The sequence below is a fragment of the Monodon monoceros genome, unplaced genomic scaffold (assembly GCF_005190385.1).
Source record: "Monodon monoceros isolate NGI ecotype Baffin Bay Population unplaced genomic scaffold, NGI_Narwhal_1 Super_Scaffold_20, whole genome shotgun sequence".
NCBI classification, from domain to species: Eukaryota; Metazoa; Chordata; class Mammalia; order Artiodactyla; family Monodontidae; genus Monodon; species Monodon monoceros.
This window is the reverse complement of record NW_021703777.1, coordinates 61690366-61711790: the sequence shown is the minus strand read 5'-3', so window position 1 is coordinate 61711790 and position 21425 is coordinate 61690366. Positions and strand designations below refer to the sequence as shown.

The following is a 21425-nucleotide window of genomic DNA, read 5'->3' as shown; positions in this document are numbered from 1 at the left end:
TCATTCTCAGTTAAAATGAGGATCAAATGAAAAAAGATATGTAAGAGGACTCTGGCAGGCATTAAAATGTAACAGTGAAAGACGTTACCAAATTGGATCACAAAGCACTTTCATACTCCCAAACAGAGCATACTGCCTCGAGACTTTTAAGGCAGAATACTTCCAACGTTTTGGTGTTGGTGGTGAATCCTATAAGGGCATCTCAAAGCTTGGTTACAGATGGCAGATGTTCCTGGCTTTGAGGTTACAGTTTTGATGCTGGGATCCAGTCTTACTACTTTTTCAGCACGATCTTCAACTGCAAAAGTAGATTGGGGTTCTGTGAACAACAAATTTAAATTGCTACTGTTTGTTTTCTGACAGAGGAAGACACTGTAAGTACTGCCTCAGAAGAGGTGGGCGGCCCCACAGCACTGCACAGTATCACTGGGTCAGGTACAGCATATACATTGTTGAATTTTAAATGTTCTTTTGATACTGAAAATCTAATATATACCAGTTTAAATAGTTACAGGGAAGATCTCTATTATGTATTATCCCAAATGCCTCATTATACCTGAGTTGGTAGAGAATATGGTAGGGAGTAAAGAAAATGTCTATTCGCACTTCTTTTTTAAAGTTAATTAATTAATTAATTTAATTTTTGGCTGCGTTGGGTCTTCGTTGCTGCGCACGGGCTTTCTCTAGTTGCGGCGAGCCGGGGCTACTCTCCGTTGCGCTGTGCAGGCTTCTCATCGCGGTGGCTTCTCTTGTTGCGGAGCACGGGCTCTAGGTGCGCGGCCTTCAGTAGTTGTGGCTCGCGGGCTCTAGAACACAGGCTCAGTAGTTGTGGCGCACGGGCTTAGTTGCTCCGCGGCACGTTGGATCTTCCCAGACCAGGGCTCGACCCCGTGTCCCCTGCAGGCAGATTCTTAACCACTGCCCCACCAGGGAAGTCCCTATTCCCACTTCTTACTAAAAAAAATTCTGTAAATACAGAGACTCTCCATATTCATAAATATCCAATGAAGAATACCTATTGATGAAAAGCAGCTAATATTCTCACTAATATTGGGGATTAGTCTGCCTTATAATTTAAAAAATATTTTGTTTGCATATGAATATATGAAAAAAGATGATCCTTATACTGAAATTCTCAGTGCTTTACATCAATCCAGGTTGTTTTAAATGAATGATATTCAAATACAGGATGTATCTAAAAGTTTGAATAATTGTAACTCATGTCGATTCATAGGTAATCATATTCCTTTAGAAGATGCTAAAAGTCATTTACAGATTATAACAGTGAGCAACACAGAGGCTGGAAAACACTGGTGTGACAATGAGGTCAGAGCACTTATAAACATATGGTCTGACGAAAAAATTAAGCAAATGCTTGAAGGGGCCACAAGAAACAAAGAAATATTTGAGGAAATTGCCAGAAGACTAATGCAGTTTGGAATAGACAGAGACTGGAAACAATGTCGTACCAAATACAAAAATTTAAAATATGAATACAGAGTTTTACAAAAGAAAACTGGCAACCCTCAAGGAAAAATGAGATTTTATGAAGAAGTTGATGGCCTCCTAAGACAACCATCTCTCAGAACTGCCAAATGGAAACATGGTAACCTTGGAAGTGACCCTTTCAAAATGAAAATACTATAAACTTTCCTCTTTGCATTTAACTTAGCAAGATATTCTTCAATAGTAAATTCCTAACACTATTTTATGTTCAAATGACCCCCTAAATTATTATAAATCACATACCTAATATAAGTCAAGAATTTCAATGTCTTTTCAAATCTTGTACCAAAATATTCCTAATTCTTAAACTCATTCTTCATCTGTCCAACTGCTTAAATGTTCTAACTTTAGTGTATTTGAATGCTTGAAGACTAATGTATTTCAGACGATGTCATATAATGATTCTTCTCCTATGTTCTCATTTAAGAATTATTTGAAAGTCATACCAAAAACCCAAGAACTTTGAGAATCAAGAGAAAAGCACATGAAGACGGTAAGAGTCTGAGAAATGCCAACTTTTTCCACACTGAGAAAAACTTCTGTAGCTTTTTCCTGATCAGAGATGTTTATTCCTGTCCTTGACAAATTAGACTATATTGTTTGAGTTGTGTGAGAGCAAAAAATGCTGAAAAATGATTTCTTTCATAGCTTATTAAGAGTGAAAGTAAGAAAATAAACAGAAACTTTCCCAGATCAGAAATTTCTGCACAGCTATGCATTTATCATGAGCCTTTAAATTACACTTTTCAGTGATTGCTATTAGAAGACTAGGATGTAAAAGGAAACCCCCCCACAAACTAGTAAGTTCTGAATTTTGGTTTTCTCCAAAGGTAGCCAGCAATGGCTGTGACATTTTAGTATTGATAATTCTACAAATAAGCCAAACGCAGAAGCCAGCTAATTATGGAGCTGTACTTCCAAACTGACCCATTATAAGTGTCAGAAAAGGTAACATAATACAGTATAGCATAGAGAAGAAAAACGGAGAATATAAGAAAAAGCACGGGTCTGAGACTCAGAAAACCTGAGTTCTAGTCTCCCTTTACCTGAAAAATTCAACACGGAGCAAATGAATGCATCTCTCTGGATCTCTAAGATGATCCAACTTTAGCATATAGATTTATAATTTATCGAATTGTTTTGAGTTCACATAAATAGTTAAAGAGCTCAGTTTTTACAAAGTGAAGACATCTATGGGACTACTACTCAAGTCAAGATATAAAACATTACCAGCACCCTAGAGGCCCCCCTTCATCATTAATCATCCTCTTAGCCCCCATAACGGTTATCAATATTCTGACTTCTATCACCACAGATTAGTTTTAGAATCATACAGTATGTTTTTTCTTTAGTATGTATTTTTTAATGTCAAGCTTCTTTTACACAACATTGTTTGTGACATTCATCCATGATTTTACTTGTAGCAGGAGTTTGTTCTTTTTTATTGCCGTAGAATTTTCCATTATAGGAACATACATCGCACTACCTTCTTTATCCAATGTTTCCAAATTGGGGCTACTATGAATAATGCTGCTATAAAAATTCTTGTGCATGTCTCCCAATAAACATACGTATGCATCTCTGTGGAGTATACACCCGAGAGTGGGATGCAGGGTCACTGGGTATGCATATATCCAGGCACTGTTCTAAGCACTTTATATATTAACGCATTTAATCCCTACTACAACCCTATGAGGTATAGGTGTTATCATCATCCCCAATTTACAGAGGAGGAAATGGAGGCATAAAGAAGTCTGTGCTGTTGCTCCATTGCCTCTCTGTGAGGGGCAGGGACCACATCAGCCCTGTGTAGTACAGTATTCCTAGTGCCTTGCATACACACAGGAAGAGCTCAGCAAATATTTTTTGAATAAAGTATTAGAGAATAGCAGGAATCCACTGCCCCCCAGCCCTGCCAACAATGCTTATACCTCAAGTGAGCTGAAGATTTTATTCTCCATTTTTTGACATAAATTACAAATCAGACGAGTTGCCCCATGTTTGCCTTCTCTTAATGCCCTTTTATGGATATGCTATTGAAAAGGGAAACTGCTAAGGATTAACCACACAAAAGTATCATTCCCAATACACTGAATTTGTGCCCTGGACCTTTAAAATACATAAGTCTCGCCCAACAGGTAAGAAACCAGACTCAGAAATTAAGGAGACTTGACCAAGATCAAACTGTTACTAGCAAACTTGGGACTAGATTTCAAGTCTTATTTAAACAGGCTGTTCCTAATACTCACCAGAATGACAAAGCAGTAGTACTTTAGGACCCTTTTGGGGATAAGTCACTTTTCCAACTAAGGGAGTGTAAAACACTATAGGAATGTAACATGTTTGGTCATTATTTCTAAGAGATAAAAATCAAAAAAGTTAACTCCAGGCTTAATATGCAACTCAAAGCAAGTTCTCTGATAACCTACTCCTGTGTTCTCCAACAAACTAAATGAAGATAACTGGTAACTAATTCCCCAGGTTGGTCTGAGTGCATCTCTCTATCTCGCAAGCGCCTTTCTACTGATACGTTATATACTCTGTTTGCAGAACCAGCGGCAGTATCTCTTAAGAAAACTGCTCCTGAGATGACTGCAAATCAGTTTCCTCAAAGAACAACAGAACCAAAAGATTGTACAGAATGTTTTTGCAGTCAGGAGACCCCCTACGTGACACAACTTCATCAGGTAAATGTCATAAATTTTTAGAAAAAGTATGAAAATGTTTATCAGTTGTAGGGTTCAATTCCTAACCCAGGGAAATGATAATTCACTGAAAGGCATTTTCATCTCCTAACTAACCAAGGAAAGGCTAACCAGTTGATTCATGGGATAAATCTATGAAATTTTAGTAATTCCTTTTATGGAACCTTCAAATATGTCCATGTCATTCTAGTCTCCATAAAATGTGACTGCGGTTTAAAGATTTCTGATCTGTGAGGGGGTGTGTGATTTGTCCAGAATTGTGCAAACCACTGAACTAATATTTTTAGGGCTGAAAAAGCACTTGGTGATTATATGAATCTGGCATGAACAAGCATGCACACACAGTTTTACAGCTGAAGAGGACAACTAGTTAGTTTAACATTGAAAAGTCCCCCTGACAGAAAGTAGAGCTATGGTATAAATCTGCAAATAGCCAGACTACTAAAAAGAAGTACTTCTGGACGAACCCATCTGAATTAAGCATCCAGTACATGACTGTCTAGTAATTGATACTCCATTTGTTTTTATATATAAAATACATAACATTACAACTTTCAGATGTTCTGTTATCCCTGACACTAAATGTCTATGCCTAAGACAAAAACAGAACCAAATACAATGCAAAAGTGATAGAAATTTCACCTTCTAGATTCCATGTCTTAGGAAGAAAACGTGTAAGGGATAAATCCCTTCATCAAAAATGGGGGGAAAAAAAATCAATTGAATCTTGTTGCTGTTGTTTTAAAACTAGCCATTGAGTGGAGGAGAGTGAGGAGGTAGATAGAGCCTTCTGCAACAAACCACCACTTGCCAGTGTACACTGTATATAACTAACTCTATATTAAACTATAACAACCTATCTAGGCTTCTAATTTTGACATTCCTTGATTCAATGCCATATAAGAACATTTTTTGTTAGTTTATTTTATTGAAGTATAGTTGATTTACAATGTTGGGTTAACTTCTGCTGTACAGCAAAGTGATTCAGTTATACATATACATACATTCTTTTTCATATTCTTTTCCATTATTGGTACCACAGGATATGGAATATAGTTCCCTGTGCTATACAGTAAGACCTTGTTGTTTAACCATTCCATTAAAAACATTATTTCTTAACCTTCGACCCCTACTTACGAGCTTAGAGAAGCAGAAGATTTTATCTTCTAGGCATAAAGAAGTTTCATATTCTTAGAATCAGAATCAGTTTCCCTAAAGGGTGAGGACTTTTGCTAATTTAAAATTTTGAATTGGATAGGATTATGGGCAAGAACCAGCCCTCTCAATGAACCTTAATGATTCTATGCCTACACAAGGAAAATTCAAATAGTTTTCCATTAACATCTTTCTCCCCCAGAAGCTACTGTTTTTTTTTTGCCACTGTTATTGAAAATATCACAAGGTCAATTTTCAATACTACAGTTTAACAAATACTTGCTCCATCAAATAAGCAGCCTGATAGAATCCATTTAATTTTCTCTACCATCATGTAGTAATCACATTTTTATTGCCCTTACCTTGTATTATCTAATCTCATAATTCTTTCACTTAAAAGTCACTGCAGAAAAGTGCATGTAGTTAGGAATGAAGTTATTCATTAAAAAAAAAAAATCACCCCCCTCTTCTTTACACACACATTTAAAGAGGAGATCTTGGGATGAACTTTCTGAGTTATTTTAGCTAAAAAATAAATAGTTAAAAAAAAAATTCAAGGTCAGTTCATTTCTTTCTCACAGACCACCAGGCAATTCTAAAGATCCCTTGTTTTTTATACCTCTTCCCATGACAGATTATCCACAATAACTTCTCCGAAGAATGTTATAAACTAATGTTGCTCTGGACTACCATACGAATAGCTTTTAGTTTTTCCTTGGATTATATATAATCCTCTCAATAATGTAAATGTATTTTAAAATAAGATTTCTATTATGGTTAACCCACAATTATCCAAGATTAGAGTAAGTCAAACTAGAAATATTCTTTTTGATTCATCCCAGATTCTAAGTTACTCTCAGCTCTTAGTAAACAGGGAGTACACAATATGTGAAACTGAAACTCAAGTATTCAGGACCCTGAAAAAAGCTGAGACTACTTCTAATTTAAGTTTGGTGAGGGAAAGCTAATCATTTGTAATGCATTTATACATATTGCTCCCATACTGCCCATAAGCATTATTGCCAAGTTCCTTAACTGCTCTAGAAGTTGTTGCTGAGGTATTGCCTTATGGAAACTTTGTAATACTTTCAGTGATAATGCCAAACTTAGGTTTATATTTCTTAAGGAAATTGTTTATATCAACTTCCAGTTAGTTCAGTTAGTAGGAAGTGGAAAGATCACAGAAGCAGTTCTTTTTTAACTCAAAGGATCTATCAGTTTTTCAAAGTCAATGTGTATCTTGTCAGACAGGAACTACTTTCCTCTCCCTCTTTTAAAGAGGGGAGTTATCTTGACATTTCCTTACTACCAACCTTTTCATTCTTATCTAAAACGTTTACCAATGAATTTTTTGCAGATGCACTCTTCCCTGCGATTGGGTTATTTTCTGTTAATTCAGATGAGATCTAGAACCGGTAGTTCCTTTCGAACACCAAGCTAATTCAGCTTCCCCGGGTTTGAATCCCTAAATTCCCACAGCTATGCCTACGTTCAAATACACAAACTGCCCAGTAGCTCTGCCCTTGCAAACAAAAGCTTGTGGTGGCTGCAGGCTCCGCGCGAAACCTCAAGGTGTATTGTAGGTCCTGGACCAGCAGTCACCCCACACAAGCCTATCACAAGAACAGCTCCAGGCTCTGGGAGATTAAAACTCGCAAGCAGTCAAGAAAGAACACCGACTGGGCTAGTCCAAGCGAATCGGAGCCTTATAAACTGGCCAGACCAAGCAGGGGTGCACGACACCGGAAGAGAGGGGAGAGCCCCTAAAGAGCATGAAGAGTTGCGGGGGACAGGCTGAAATCCAGGGAGGCAAGGTAGCCCCCGCGCACTCCTTGGCAATCGGTGGACGCCACAGGCAGGTACCCGTCCAGGTAAGAGAGAGATCCGGCCTCCGGTCCTCAAGCGCCCGCGAGATCGCCGACTCCGGCCGCGGGAAGCGGCTCGGGCAGATGGAGAAGCACACGCGCCGCCATCCCCACCCCTCACCCAGTCGCTCACCGGTGCTGCAGCCCCACGAGTCCCAGAGTGATCACATGCGGCACATCTAGCTGCGTGGGCCACTCTCCTGAGGCGATGCATCCGAACACGCCACATTCCTCTCGGATCCCCAACTCCTCCAGCTCCATGTCGCCGCTGAAAGCACGTGGAGGGACCCGCCGCTGCGGCAGGGGTCTAAGCACCAACCAGTTGTTCGTTCGGCCTGTAAGCCTCAGAAGCTCGGGCCAGCTGCAGCCGCTTCCTAACCAGCGGCTCGACCCTCGCTACTGCGGCGGCGCGTGCTTTCCCTAAGTGAGAGTGATTAGCTCGCCCACCGCCACCCTGCCCCGCCCCTACAGGCCCACCAATGACCGAGGACGGAGGGAGAGGCTCCGCGGCTGAGGGGCGGAGTCAAAGGCCCTGTGGGGGTGGAGCTAGCCCTCCACCGGAGCCCTGGGGGAAGATCATTTTTCTGCACGTGGAAATCTCCGTTATTTTCCAATACCCAAGACTGAGATGATGAGACTAGCGGGGTTAACGTCATTTCTGTCTTAGAGGATGTAAATTTTGTATGTCCCTCCCCACATGCTTTCCCCCAGGCCGTCACTACTTGGTATGCTCCAACCTCTGAGCCACTCTCGCTGCCGAGGAGGGGGCCAAGTCAGCGAGCTGCTGTAGGGTGGGGAGGGGCCGCCAGTGCGCGCCACTTTTCCTCTTTCCTGGAACTGCGCCCGCGCAGGGCGGGGTACGGTCCGCGTCGCTGCGCCTGCGCGGCGGGAATCTTGCGGAAGGCGCTGGCTCCCTGAGTCTAAGTTCCTCTCGATACGCAGAGACCCCCGAGGTTCCGTCACCGCGGTGGTGCTCGAAGAGACCGCGAGGGGGCACTCTGGGTTACGCGGCCCCGGCGGGGGCGTGTCTGTGGGCCGTGCCTCCTTTCCCCGCCCCGTGAGCCTCTCTGATCACTCCTCTTTTCCAGAGTCCTGCCTCTCTTCCTACAGCTGCCGCTGCTTCCAGACCACTCCGGATAATGGCGACAGCCGAGGGTGAGTAACAGGCGTCCCCAGGACTTGGGACTCCCTGCCATCCACGGTCTTCCTGCCCCTCTGCCTTGAGCTCGAGGGTTCACGCCGGCACGTGCGCGCTCCGCGGCCCCGACGGCAGCCTTCCCCGGGCAGAACCCGGTCTCCCTGCACCCGCCCCACTAGGCCACTGGGCTGGCGGGCACGTGGCCCAGGCGCTGCCGAGCGGTGCGTCGGAAACAAAGCGCTCCCGGGCCTCCGAACTTTCTGAAACATCCAGAACTGCTTCTGGGATGGGGAAAAGGCGCAAAGGGTCATTAGGAAGAGAAATGGCCAGGGGTTGGAGACGTGCTTGGAAATCGCGTTTGCCATCAGTAGATATTGCAAAACAATCGCAGGAGCATCTAGTGTTGACTCTTGAAACCAAAGTCTTGCTTTCTCCTGTTAGGCTAATAATAACCTGCTATTCCAGAAAGTTAATAATTGAACCTTCTGAAAAATTTGCTATTTTCTGTGCAGATTTTGTGTGTGTTTTTAGCCTTTTTATGCCAGTGATGGCTTTGGAGAGTTACAAAACCACCAGGGAAAAGTTTCCTTCCTTCACTTTGCACTTATTATATTCCATATTTATATAATCATTTTGGCCACTCGTGATTAGGATACTCAGGAAAGATCGTTTGTGCTATTTTTACTGTAAAACGTTTTCCCCCATCCCCCATACTTACGGTGAACCAAATTCCTTGTGTTGGCCAGTCACTACATTCTCTTCCACATAGAAAAATTAAATTTAGGTAAAAAACTATAGACTGAACAAAATGGTCCTGATAACAAGTAACAACTCCATAAAATCAATGCGTTAGACCAGAATTTTCCCTGCCATACCTCTAAACTGACAGATCTCTAAAATCTTTGCTCTTCCACTTCCTTCCATCTTGCATTTTTTTTTTGGCAGGTTCATTATTCCAAATTTTCACTTTTATGGTTTCTAAATGGCACTTCATTGCCCAAAAATGTTCTCTGGCAATGCGAAAGCTATTGAAATCCATTCTGAAGAACTTTTCATTCACATCCTGCATACTGCTTCCTTCCTACCTCTTCAACCCTTACTTAGGTTTTTCTCTCTTATGAATCCTAAGCCTACGTTCCAGGCAGGTTAATTCACCAAGTTTACTCTTCTCTATGTTTGTTTTTGCTGTTTCTTCTAGAACAGTGCTGTCTAATAGAAATATAATGTGACACTCTATGTAACTTTGTTTTCTAGTAGCCACATTTTAAAAAGTAAAAAGAAACAGGTGAACTGATTTTTAATATATATTATTTAACCCAATATATCCAAAGCAGTATCATTTCAACATGTAATCAATATAAAAAATTGTGATTTTTGCAAACCTTTTTTTCATATTGAAATTCACTGTGTATTTTACGCTTAACTTACATCATTTCAATTTGGAGTAGCCACATTTCAAGTATTTCATAGGCACATGTGGCTAGTGACTACCTTATTGGACAGCACAGTCCTAGATGTTCTTACCTCTTTGTGGAAGTTCTGTACTTTTCAATACTCTTAAATGTCAGCTCTATGAATTATTCTCAGTCCTCATCAATCTCTTCTGAATTCATCTATGAATTTGTAGCAGGCATTTTGGCACTTACAGCAGATGTCTCCTATGATGTTACGTTATTTCTATCCATTAGTTGAAATTCCTACCCTGTTTAAAAATTAAGTAATAAATACCAATTCAGGGAATTCCCTGGCGGGCCAGTGGTTAGGACTCCTTGCTTCCATTGCAGGGGGCACAGGTTCGATCCCTGGTTGGGGAACTAAGATCCCACAAGCCGCACGGCGAGGCCATATGTAAATAAATACATACATACATACGTACATACCACTTCAAATAAATCGAGAGAGAGGAGCAGTAGATACAAATTATCTAACCCAGGCAACATCTTAACTTTCCCTTCTTTTATCCCCCATATTGAGTCAATTGTTATAAAAACTTTTACCTTTTAAATATCTTGAGTCTTACCCAACTGCTTTTTCTTTAGACCAGGACATTTCTTGCCTGGATTGCTGCCACAGCATCGTAAGTGGTCTCTCAGTCTCTAGTTTTCTTCCACCCACCCCTTCCTCATTTCATTCTCCACACAGCAGCCATAATGGTCTTTCTAATATAGAAACTCTGTCATTTTACTGAAGTACTTAAAAGCTTTATAGTTGCTCCTAGGATAAAGTGTAAACTCAGTCAGCATGGCTTGTGAGACCCCAAGGGTGAGTTAGTGAAATGGAAGGGAAAGAAACAGTGTTTCAGGCCTAGGGAAGAGCATGTTAGAAGCCTGAGAGGAGGATATAGAGATTCAGTTACAAAGTTGGAGTTCTAGGAAGGGAATAGAGAAATCTGAATTTGGAGCCCAGAGCTGGGACTCCATTCTTGGAAGGACCTTTTAAACCTTGTCAGTGAATCAAGACATTACATTAAGAGGATGGGAATTCATCCTCTGAATTAGGTACCCTGCAGTGGCAACTATTAAACTGAATTGTAACTGTTTTGTTTAATCGTTACCTTCATTAACTGGTGATGTGATCCCTGCCCAATTCCTCAGGCTTATCTCCTGCCTTCCCTTTCTACTCCTTAGCTGCTACCTGATCCCATGCCCCACCCCTTCACCCCCAACAGCAATGTACACACACAGTCCTCCAAACATACTGAAGTTCTGCCAGGTGCTCTTTCATCCCCTGGTCTTTTTCACCACCAGTCTCTACCCCTTGCCGTCTTCCAGCTAAATTTTGACTATTCCTCAGATCTCAGCCTAATCCTCACTTTGTTTTAGACTTCTTTCTTTGACGTCTAGACATCAGAGGTTAGGTTAAGTGGTCCTGCTATGAACCTGTGATCCCATAGTCTGTGTATTTCTCACATTATACTTATTATGATGTTTAATTTCAGCTTCCCTCAGACTCCAGTCACTTGAGAGCAGGAACTCAGTTTACTGGCACATCCCTAGTACCTGGCACATGGACACTAAAAAATGCAGATACTGAGAATGAGTCGATGTTCGGGGAGAATGAGGGGTGATTTCTCCTCTTGGAAATTTTAAGTCCTTAAATGTCTATTATCTCTGATCTTCATCGAAATCATTCTTTCTAATGACCCAAGTCTACTTTTCTTTAGGTGTGATGACCTGTATCAAAATTGGATTCTCTTGTCCTTACTTCTTACAGTTTTCTATAGCTGTTAGTGAGGAGAGGGGATCAAGGATGGGGGGGTTCTTCCAAATGGGCTAACTTCAGTGGGTGGAGGTGCCCCCTCTTGCACATTAACTTGAAATCAAGAAACACATCTGGGGCTTCCCTGGTGGCGCAGCAGTTGAGAGTCTGCCTGCCGATGCAGGGGACACGGGTTCGTGCCCTGGTCTGGGAAGATCCCACATGCCGCGGGGCAGCTGAGCCATGGCCGCTGAGCCTGCATGTCCGGAGCCTGTTGCTCCGCAACGGGAGAGGCTACAACAGTGAGAGGCCCGCTGTAAAAAAAAGAAACACATCTGGCTGAACTTTCCCATTTTGCCTGCCATGGAAAGCAGAAGACGGGAAAAATACAGCATTTTTTTACCTGCAAGCTAGTTTAGTTATTGTATTGTGAGAACATATATGAAACTACTCATGTTGTTGCATTAATTTTAATGTATTTTAACTAATTCTACTTCAGTTTTGCTGTGAGAGAGGCAGGTTGATAGTGAAAAGAGCACGACACAGCATTAGATATTGGAAGACAGGGTTTTTTCTGGCTCTGCTCTTTCTTAACTGTGTGACCTTTACTTTTTGATACTTAGTTTCCTAATCTATATAATTATTTACATAATTAAAATTCATCACAAAATTTTATGAATGAAATGTGATGATGATGCATTAAAAATTGTAGAATGTAAGGTTCTATGCAGATGAGTTCATTTTTATTAAAATTATTTAATTATGCTATGTTCACTGATTCATCGTTCTAGACAATTTAGTCTTCTGAATTATCTTCTCTACGAAACTTCCTGAAATCTGATGTTTCTGTTTTATTTCCACAGTACTGAAGATTGGTAAAAAACTCTATGAGGGTAAAACAAAAGAAGTCTATGAATTGTTGGATAGTCCAGGAAAAGTCCTCCTGCAGTCCAAGGACCAGATTACAGCAGGAAATGCAGCCAGGAAGAATCACCTTGAAGGAAAAGCTGCAATCTCAAATAAAATTACCAGTTGTATTTTTCAGCTGTTACAGGAAGCAGGTGAGTGGCTCTCCCAGTAGCCTCCCCCTTCATGTTCTTTCTCACATATACATACTGGTCCTTTTCATCAGGAAATGACATTATTTGGATAAATAAGATGTTGATAACCAGTTGATTTTTTTTTTTTTTTCAGTTGTTATAGGAAGCAGGTAAGTGACTCCCCCCTACAGCCTCCTGTACCACTCTGATCTCTTTAATGGGGAGATGGCATTATCTGGTTTAACAACATGTTTGGGGATGCCTCACATGCTAAACTTATTTAAATTAAACCAGAAACTTAAATTTCACTGTAACACTTTACTTGGTTTGGAATTACTTAAGTAGTATCATTCAGTTAGTTAAAAGGAATCTTAACAGTTTGCTACTGTCTTTGTCTGGCATGTATTTCTGCAGCTTTCCTCTGCTAGGACATCTTAGGAGAGGCTTACCTATGAAGGAACTTAAGGAACTTAACCTGTGAAAGAAGCACATTCTGGTGTTTGGCAGCTCTAATTGATGAACTGAAATTTAGTCCCTAAAATTCTATATAAATTTGCTCCACCCATTGGAGATTATACGGAACTTCAAATCCCTCTTCTACTTGAAAGCCCTAAAAAGTAATTGAATACTGCAACCGCGCCTTCTCATCCTGCCATACCCCAAGTGAGAGATTTGGACTAGATCAAGATCTGCAGGGTTACCTCCTGCTCTAAAACTGAATGAAGACTATTTCCAATAGAGAAATCTATTCAAAAGATGAAATTCAGATCAAAACATTCTGTGGAGGGCGTTTGGAGTGAAAGAAGGGAAATTAGGATAACGGTTTTTCTGCAGGGATTCAGGCAAAAGCTGATTGGTCTGTAGTGTATAAAATCTCAGCTAGCAAAAGATTTGAGCTCTTTGCCTACAGTGTAAGAGACCCTGTGCCTTGGATCATTCAACGTGTGAAGCCTCCAGTTCCTTATCTGTAAAGTAAAAGCTTTGTTCTTTATCATTCCAGTTCTAATTTTACAGTTTAATATCACTGTCTCCATTTACTTCCAATATTCCCAGTTGCCCTCACATTTCTTAGATTTTCCAGTAAGCATTAATCTTAATTATTAGTAATTAAAAATTAATTAATTACTCTTTCTTAAATCCAAAGGGGAATTTAATACCTTTGTTTCCAGTGAAGATAGATCTGCCTTCCACAAAATAACAAGGTAATTCAAGTTAAACCCATTCCATCAATACAGAATAGGTTCTTGAGTAGTTTTGCCTCTTCCAGAGTACCGTTTCACATTTATAATTAGTGTGTAAAAAATATGTTTACTTGACAACCTAAATTGTCATCCATATCATAAATCCCTCTATGCATTGAGGGTGAAAATATTGCTGTAAATTTAAAGCACCTCCCTCAGTTCATAAGTAATACAACCCAGGATTTTTACTTCAAGGCCTCCTTGATTGGTGGTTTCCCAATGACTGAGTAGATTTCTAGAGAGAGCATCAAACTAATATTAGGTTTCTTTTGCAGTACAAATAAGTGCTCCATTTTTTAACCTCACAAGTTATCTCCTCCCCATACATATTAAAATGGTTTATAGTTGCTAACACTATAAGCTGTTAACAATACAACTAGCTTCTGTGTCCCCATAGTAATTGTACCCATCTATGGGATCATATATATGCATTTAAGTAATGGGGGGTAAGTACAGGCCCAAGTTTTTATTTGCTTATTTAATAAGGCACCTATTTAGTGTACTTGCCAGGGCTTAAGGACAGGTGAATTAGGGTGATCCAGTTTTGACTCTCAAAGTCCTGCATGCAGCTGGGAAGGTTGGTCATCCATGTGAAGTACTCCAGCAGTCATCTATTTGGCACACTTAACATAGCTAAAACTTACTTGGTTCACGAGAAATGCTGAAAGGTGTTTTCTAGGTTTTATATACTGTGGAAAATCTAAGGTTTTAAAAATTCTTAGATGATTAGTTTTAGGGTATGGATTAAGAGTTCTGTTAAGCCTTATGTAATTTTTACTTGCTAGTAGTTAAATGCTATGTCTAGTTGACCATCAGTGGTCTATTTAAAACTGCTTTCTTGGGGCTTCACTAGTGACGCAGTGGTTAAGAATCCACCTGCCAATGCAGGGGACATGGGTTCAAGCCCTGGTCTGGGAAGATCCCACATGCCATGGAGCAACTAAGCCCATGCACCACAACTGCTGAGCCTGTGCTCTAGAGCCTGCGAGCCACAACTACTGAGCTCACGTGCCACAGCTACTAAAACCCACGTGCCTAGAGCCCATGCCCCACAACAAGAGAAGCCACCGCAATGAGAAGCCCATGCACCGCAATAAAGAGTAGCCCCTGCTCGTTGCAACTAGAGAAAGCCTGCGTATAGCAACGAAGACCCAATGCAGCCAAAAATAAAATTAAAATAAAAGAATAATAAAAAATAAGTTTATTAAAAAAGTAAAATAGAACTGCTTTCTTTATAAACAGGCATATATTCCAAATTAAGATATTTCTAGAAATTCGAATGGAAAAAGCACCAGAATGAGCATCAGTAAATCACAATTCTAGTTTTCTCTGTCACTCATGAGCAAACTGTAAAAGACTGTATTATACATGCTGTACCTGAATTTTGAAGTTCCTAAATTTAGTCTCATTACTAAAAAATCAAAATTTAACCTTTTAAGTTTCAATTCCCTCCTACACAGAAATGCACTATGATTACATTTTGGTGTGATAGTAGTGATATGACTAACAGTCTTGGCAGTTGTTAAACCACAGGTGGGGAGCTGGGCAACCTTAATAGAGGGATGGCTCCAGTGCTGTCATACTTGGCCATTGTAATTCAGAATGTGAAATGACATTTACATTCTCTTAGTAGTCTTGATAGGAGTTTTGAATTTTGTAAACAACTGAGACTACTGGGAGGATTTCTTTTTCTCACCGTATGAAGCCATGGAATTTGCTTTAATGATTAACACGTATATTAGAAGCAATCATTATATCATCTAAACTGAATCTCTCTTTTTTCTTAGTAGCAATTTTTTTTTTTTAATGTATAAGATCATTACCATAAGTTGATTCTGTGGTTTTGATTCCCTTAGATATAGGGGAGGACTTTCCTCTGAGTAACAATAACTGTTGTGTATATTTGAATAGATTTGGATACTAGTCTATCAAGCTTGATAGACAACTGAGCAAATATGACTACTAGGTAACAAACCTAAAAAAGAAGAGCTCTTAAACCCAGACATGTACTTACCACCTCAAGTTAAGGATTGATTTAAATCATCTGCCTGCCCATGAGCCCAATCATTCATTAAAGGTTAAAATGGCCTAAATATTGACACTTTTAACATTCTTTCCCAGAGTTACTGTTCGTGCAGCATACAACAATTTATTTATTTATTTATTTATAAATTTATTTATTTTTGGCTGCATTGGGTCTTCGTTGCTGCACAAGGGCTTTCTCTAGTTGCGGCAAGTGGGGGCTACTCTTCATTGCGGTGAGCAGGCTGCTTTTGCGGTGGCTTCTCTTATTGTGGAGCACGGGCTCTAGGTGCGTGGGCTTCAGTAGTTGTGATGCACAGGCTTAGTTGCTCAGTGGCACCTGGAATCTTCCCAGACCAGGGCTTGAACCCGTGTCCCCTGCATTGGCAGCTGGATTCTTAACCACTGCGCCCCCAGGGAAGTCCACAATTTATTCTTTTCCCTGTTTTAATTGCATCTTCCTGGTCAAACCCAGAGGGAATGTGGAGAAAACAGTACAGGTTTAAAAACTGGATAGTGCATTTCAGGTCCAGGCTCCATTACGGATTGGCAGCATGACCTAACTTGTTAAGTTACTTAACTGCTGTGAGCCTCTACTTCTTTCACTGTAAAATGTGAATAATAACGCTACCTCAAAAATTTTATGTATGGTTAAATGAGATAATATGTAAAACACTTCGGGGACTTCCCTGGTAGTCCAGTGGCTAAGAATCCGTGCTCCCAATGCAGGTGACCTGGGTTCTATCCCTGGTCAGGGAACTAGATCCCACATGCGTACTGCAACTAAGAGTTTGCATGCTGCAGCTAAAGATCCCGCGTGCTGCAACTAAGACCTGGTGCAGCCAAAGTAAATAAATAAATAAATATTTTAAAATGAATAAATAAAACACTCAGCATGATGCAGGGTTTCCATAAATGTAGGTTCCCTTTACATATGGATACATACGTATGTACATACATAGATAGATACATACATAAGATGAAAGATCTTCGGTCCTTTCCTGATAAGAAAAATTTGATCTTATTAGAGGTTTAGTTGAGGATTGGAGGTACTAATATTGTAGCCCGAAGATGAGCATTATTATGTTAAACCCATGCAGGTTTCCAGGAGATACTTTAATTCACGTTAGTGCTGTAAGTGATGTAATAACACATCTAGGAGAGGTAGTATAGCGTAGTGGTTAAGTGAGCAGCGTAAAGAGTTCAGACAGTGTGGGTTAGAAACCCTGCTTTACCTAGTACTAGCTGACATAACTCCTGTGTCTCAGTGCTGTTATCTGTTTCATTGGATGAACATCATACCTTATCAGGTGCTATGAGGATTAAGCAAAAAGAAAATAAATTTATAATGCCTGACCTAAAGTAGGTCTTGCAAATTGTGGTAAAATATACACACATAAAATTTACCATGTTAACCATTTTTAAGTGTACGATTCAGTGGCATTCGGGTACACTGACAGTGTTACGCAACCATCACCACTATCAATTTCTGGAACTTTTTCATCATTTCAGACAGAACCTCTGACCCATTAAACAATAACTCTCCCCTGATAACCTCTATCCTACTTTCTGTCTCTATGAATTTGCCTGTTTTAGGTGCCTCATATAAGTGGAATTATACAATTTTCACTCAGCATAATGTTTTCATGAATTATTCATCATGCTGTAGCATATATCAGAATTCCCTCCTTTCTGTGACTGAATAGTAATTCAGTGTATGTAAACTACATTTTATCTGTCCACTACACTAATCTGTTGTTAGACACTTGGGTTATTTCCCCCTTTTTGGCTATTGTTAATAATGATACTGTGAACATTGGTGTACAAATATGTTTGAGACCTTGCTTTCAGTTCTTTTGTGTATATACTTAGAGTGGAATTGCTGGATCATATAGCTTATAATACATTGTAACTACTATAAGAGTTATTTTCCAAAGCCGCCACATAAACTAGCTCTTTATCTTAGTTTTCCAGTAACAGTTTGCGTAAGAGTGAACAGAGGACGGGGCAAATATTTTCTTTGCTCTTGGCCAAATTGGCCTCCATGTTCCTGCTGCTACCTGTTGAATGCTTTTTTCAAGGACTTTTTGCTTTAAATATTGAGAGAAAAAGGCTGTCCAGAATTTACGGCTGTATCTGATTATGATAAATAGATTAATATTTTACAAAGCCCATACATATAATCCCGGACCATAGAATGAGAATTCTGCCACCAGATCTGCTTTAGAGATAATTTAGTGCCACTTAGTCATGTGCCTTGTGCAAAGTTAGGTGCACAGTGGCAGAGGAGATAGTATTTTTTGAACAGATGAATGATGGTAAAAACATTCGGACCCAGATTTTTTGATCCAGCTTGCCGTGCAACATTAACATGAAATATTCCTGAATATTTTGATAAGCAGTAGAGAGCCATATTAATAATTTTTTTCCTACTTCTGCCTTTTAAAATAAAATTACATTTGTCTTTGATAGTGCCATTTAAAGGTAATGCATTTGGCCCCATAGGCTTTTTGTTTTGTTTTTTTGTAAAGGGTAGAGTTTCATTATGCCTCAGATCTCCCTTTTTAAATACAATTTTAATGCTTTTTTTTCTTTTTGTCATCAATCTGTAGGTATCAAAACTGCTTTCACCAGAAAATGTGGACAGACAGCTTTCATTGCACCTAAGTGTGAAATGATTCCAATTGAATGGGTTTGTAGAAGAATAGCAACTGGTTCTTTTCTCAAAAGAAATCCTGGTGTCAAGGAAGGATATAAGTTCTACCCACCTAAAGTAGAGATGTTTTTCAAGGTAATTATTTTATACCTCCCTGTCTTACTATAACATAGCAACAAGTTTATTACAAAGTCAAAAGATTTAAATATTATCAAAGCTTTTGATAGTACAGTTGTCATTCCAGAAATATTTGTCAAAAATGTACACTTTAATTAGCAATGATAATTCAGTTTTTAAAAGAAAACCTTTGAAAATCTGCTTATCTATTTTGTACCAACATGACTAACAAAATGAACAAATTAAAATTAGCAGTTACGAGTCACTGGGAGAGCCTTTCCCAGAAGGATGGAGTGACACTTTGTCCTCAGGAAAAGGTGGGGGGTTTTTTTTGTCTGTTTGTTTCTTTTTATTTTTTTATTTTTATTTTTTTGCGGTACGTGGGCCTCTCACTTTTGTGGCCTCTCCCGTTGCGGAGCACAGGCTCCGGACGCGCAGGCTCAGTGGCCATGGCTCACGGGCCCAGCTGCTCTGCGGCATGTGGGATCTTCCTGGACCGGGGCACGAACCCTTGTCCCCTGCATCAGCAGGCGGACTCTCAACCACTGCGCCACCAGGGAAGCCCAGGAAAAGGTGTTTTTTGTTTTTGGAGGCGGGTTGCAGGATCTTAGTTCCCCAACCAGGGATTGAAGGCGTGCCCTAGGCAGTGAAAGCTCGGAGTCCTAACCACTGGACAGCCAGGGAATTGCCAGGAACAGGTTGGTGGGAAGCCTGGGTGAAGAAAAGATGAACACAAGAACCAGGTTCAAATCACCTCTACTCTTTGAACCCTATTAGGTGAAGCCAGAGTGAGGCCTTCACATAATGAGATTGAACTACCTGTTTTCTAAAAGGAAAACCAATAGAAAGATTAAAGAAAAAATTACTGTTATCTACAGTTCTGTGGCTGACAGGGTCTTGGTGCTTCAGCCAGGTGTCAGACCTGAGCCTCTGAGGTAAGAGAGCTCAGTTCAGGACATTGGACCACCAGAGACGACCTGGCCCCACGTAATATCAATCGGCGAGAGCTCTCCCAGAGATCTCTGTCTCAGTGCTAAGACCCTGCTCCACTCAACGACCAGCAAGCTCCAGTGCTCAGCAGCCCATGCCAAACAACTAGCAAGACAGGAACACAACCCCACCCATTAGCAGAGAGGCTGCCTAAAATCATAATAAGTACACAGACACCCCAAATCACAACACCAGACACAGTCCTGCCCACCAGAAAAACAATATCCAGCCTCATCCAACAGCACACAGGCACCAGTCCCCTCCAACAGGAAGCCTACACAACCCACTGAACCAACCTTACCCACTGGGGGCAGACACCAAAAACAACAGGAACTACGAATGTGCAGCCTGCGAAAATGAGACCCCAAACACAGTAAGTTAAGCGAAACGAAAAGACAGAGAAATACACAGCAGATGAAGGAGCAAGGTAAAAACCCACCAGACGAAACAAATGAAGAGGAAATAGGCAGTCTACCTGAAAAAGAATTCAGAGTAATGATTGTAAAGATGATCTAAAATCTTGGTAATAGAATGGAGAAAACGCAAGAAATGTTTAACAAGGACCTAGAAGAACTAAAGGGCAAACAAACAATGATGAACAACACAGTAAATGAAATTAAAAATTCTCTAGAATGAATCAATACCAAAATAACTGAGGGAAAAGATGGGATAAGTGACCTGGAAGATAAAATAGTGGAAATAACTACTGCAGAGTAGAATAAAGAAAAAAGAATGAAAAGAATTGAGGACCGTCTGAGACACCTCTAGGACAACATTAAACGCACCAAGATTCGAATTATAGGGGTTCCAGAAGAAGAATAGGAAAAAAAAGGGACTGAGAAAATATTTGAAGAGATTATAGTTGAAAACTTCCCTAATATGGGAAAGGAAATAGTCAATCAAGTCTAGGAAGTGCAGAGTCCCATATAGGATAAATCCAAGGAGAAACATGCCAAGACACATATTAATCAAACTATCAGAAATTAAATACAAAGAAAAAATATTAAAAGCACCAAGGGAAAAGCAACAAATAACGTACAAGGGAATCCCCATAAGGGTAACAGCTGATTTTTCAGCAGAAACTCTGCAAGCCAGAAGGGAGTAGCAAGACATATTTAAAGTGATGAAAGGGAAAAACCTACAACCAAGGTTACTCTACCTGGCAAGGATCTCATTCAGATTTGACGGAGAAATTAAAATCTTTACGGACAAGCAAAAGCTAAGAGAATTCAGCACCACCAAACCAGCTTTACAACAAATGCTAAAGGAACTTCTCTAGGCAGGAAACACAAGAGAAGGAAAAGACCTACAATAACAAACCCAAAACATTAAGAAAATAGTAATAGGAACATACATATCTATAATTACCTTAAAAGTAAATGGATTAAATGCTCCAACCCAAAGACACAGGCTCACTGAATGGATACAAAAACAAGACCCGTATTTATGCTGTCTACAAGAGACCCACTTCAGACCTATGGACACATACAGACTGAAAGTGAGGGGATGGAAAAAGATATTCCATGCAAATGGAAACCAAAAGAAAGCTGGAGTAGCAATTCTCGTATCAGACAAAATTAGACTTTAAAATAAAGACTATTGCAAGAGACAAAGAAGGACACTACAGAATGATCAACGAGTCAGTCCAAGAAGAAGATATAACAGTTGTAAATATTTATGCACCCAACATAAGAACATCTCAATACATGAGGCAAATGGTAACAGCCATAAAAGGGAAAATTGACAGTAACACAATAATAGTAGGGGACTTTAACACCCCACTTTCACCAAT

At 40.1% G+C, this 21425-nt stretch overlaps 2 protein-coding genes across 2 annotated transcripts in view; one reads left to right on the top strand and one right to left on the bottom strand.

Moving 5' to 3' along the window:
* The window catches only part of PPAT (phosphoribosyl pyrophosphate amidotransferase), a 36937-nt gene extending 29314 nt beyond the window's left edge, over positions 1-7623 (bottom strand). Inside the window, exon 1 of the mRNA XM_029234882.1 lies at positions 7365-7623. Within this exon, the coding sequence (XP_029090715.1) occupies positions 7365-7492 (128 nt within the window). The 5' untranslated portion in view covers positions 7493-7623. The remainder of the gene's footprint in view (positions 1-7364) is intronic.
* LOC114902565 (multifunctional protein ADE2) overlaps positions 1-21425 on the top strand; it is a 51106-nt gene that overhangs the window by 12727 nt on the left and 16954 nt on the right. Inside the window, exons 4-9 of the mRNA XM_029234883.1 lie at positions 1235-1606; positions 1934-1999; positions 4057-4193; positions 8320-8386; positions 12431-12628; positions 18483-18661. Of these exons, the coding sequence (XP_029090716.1) occupies positions 1235-1606; positions 1934-1999; positions 4057-4193; positions 8320-8386; positions 12431-12628; positions 18483-18661 (1019 nt within the window). The remainder of the gene's footprint in view (positions 1-1234; positions 1607-1933; positions 2000-4056; positions 4194-8319; positions 8387-12430; positions 12629-18482; positions 18662-21425) is intronic.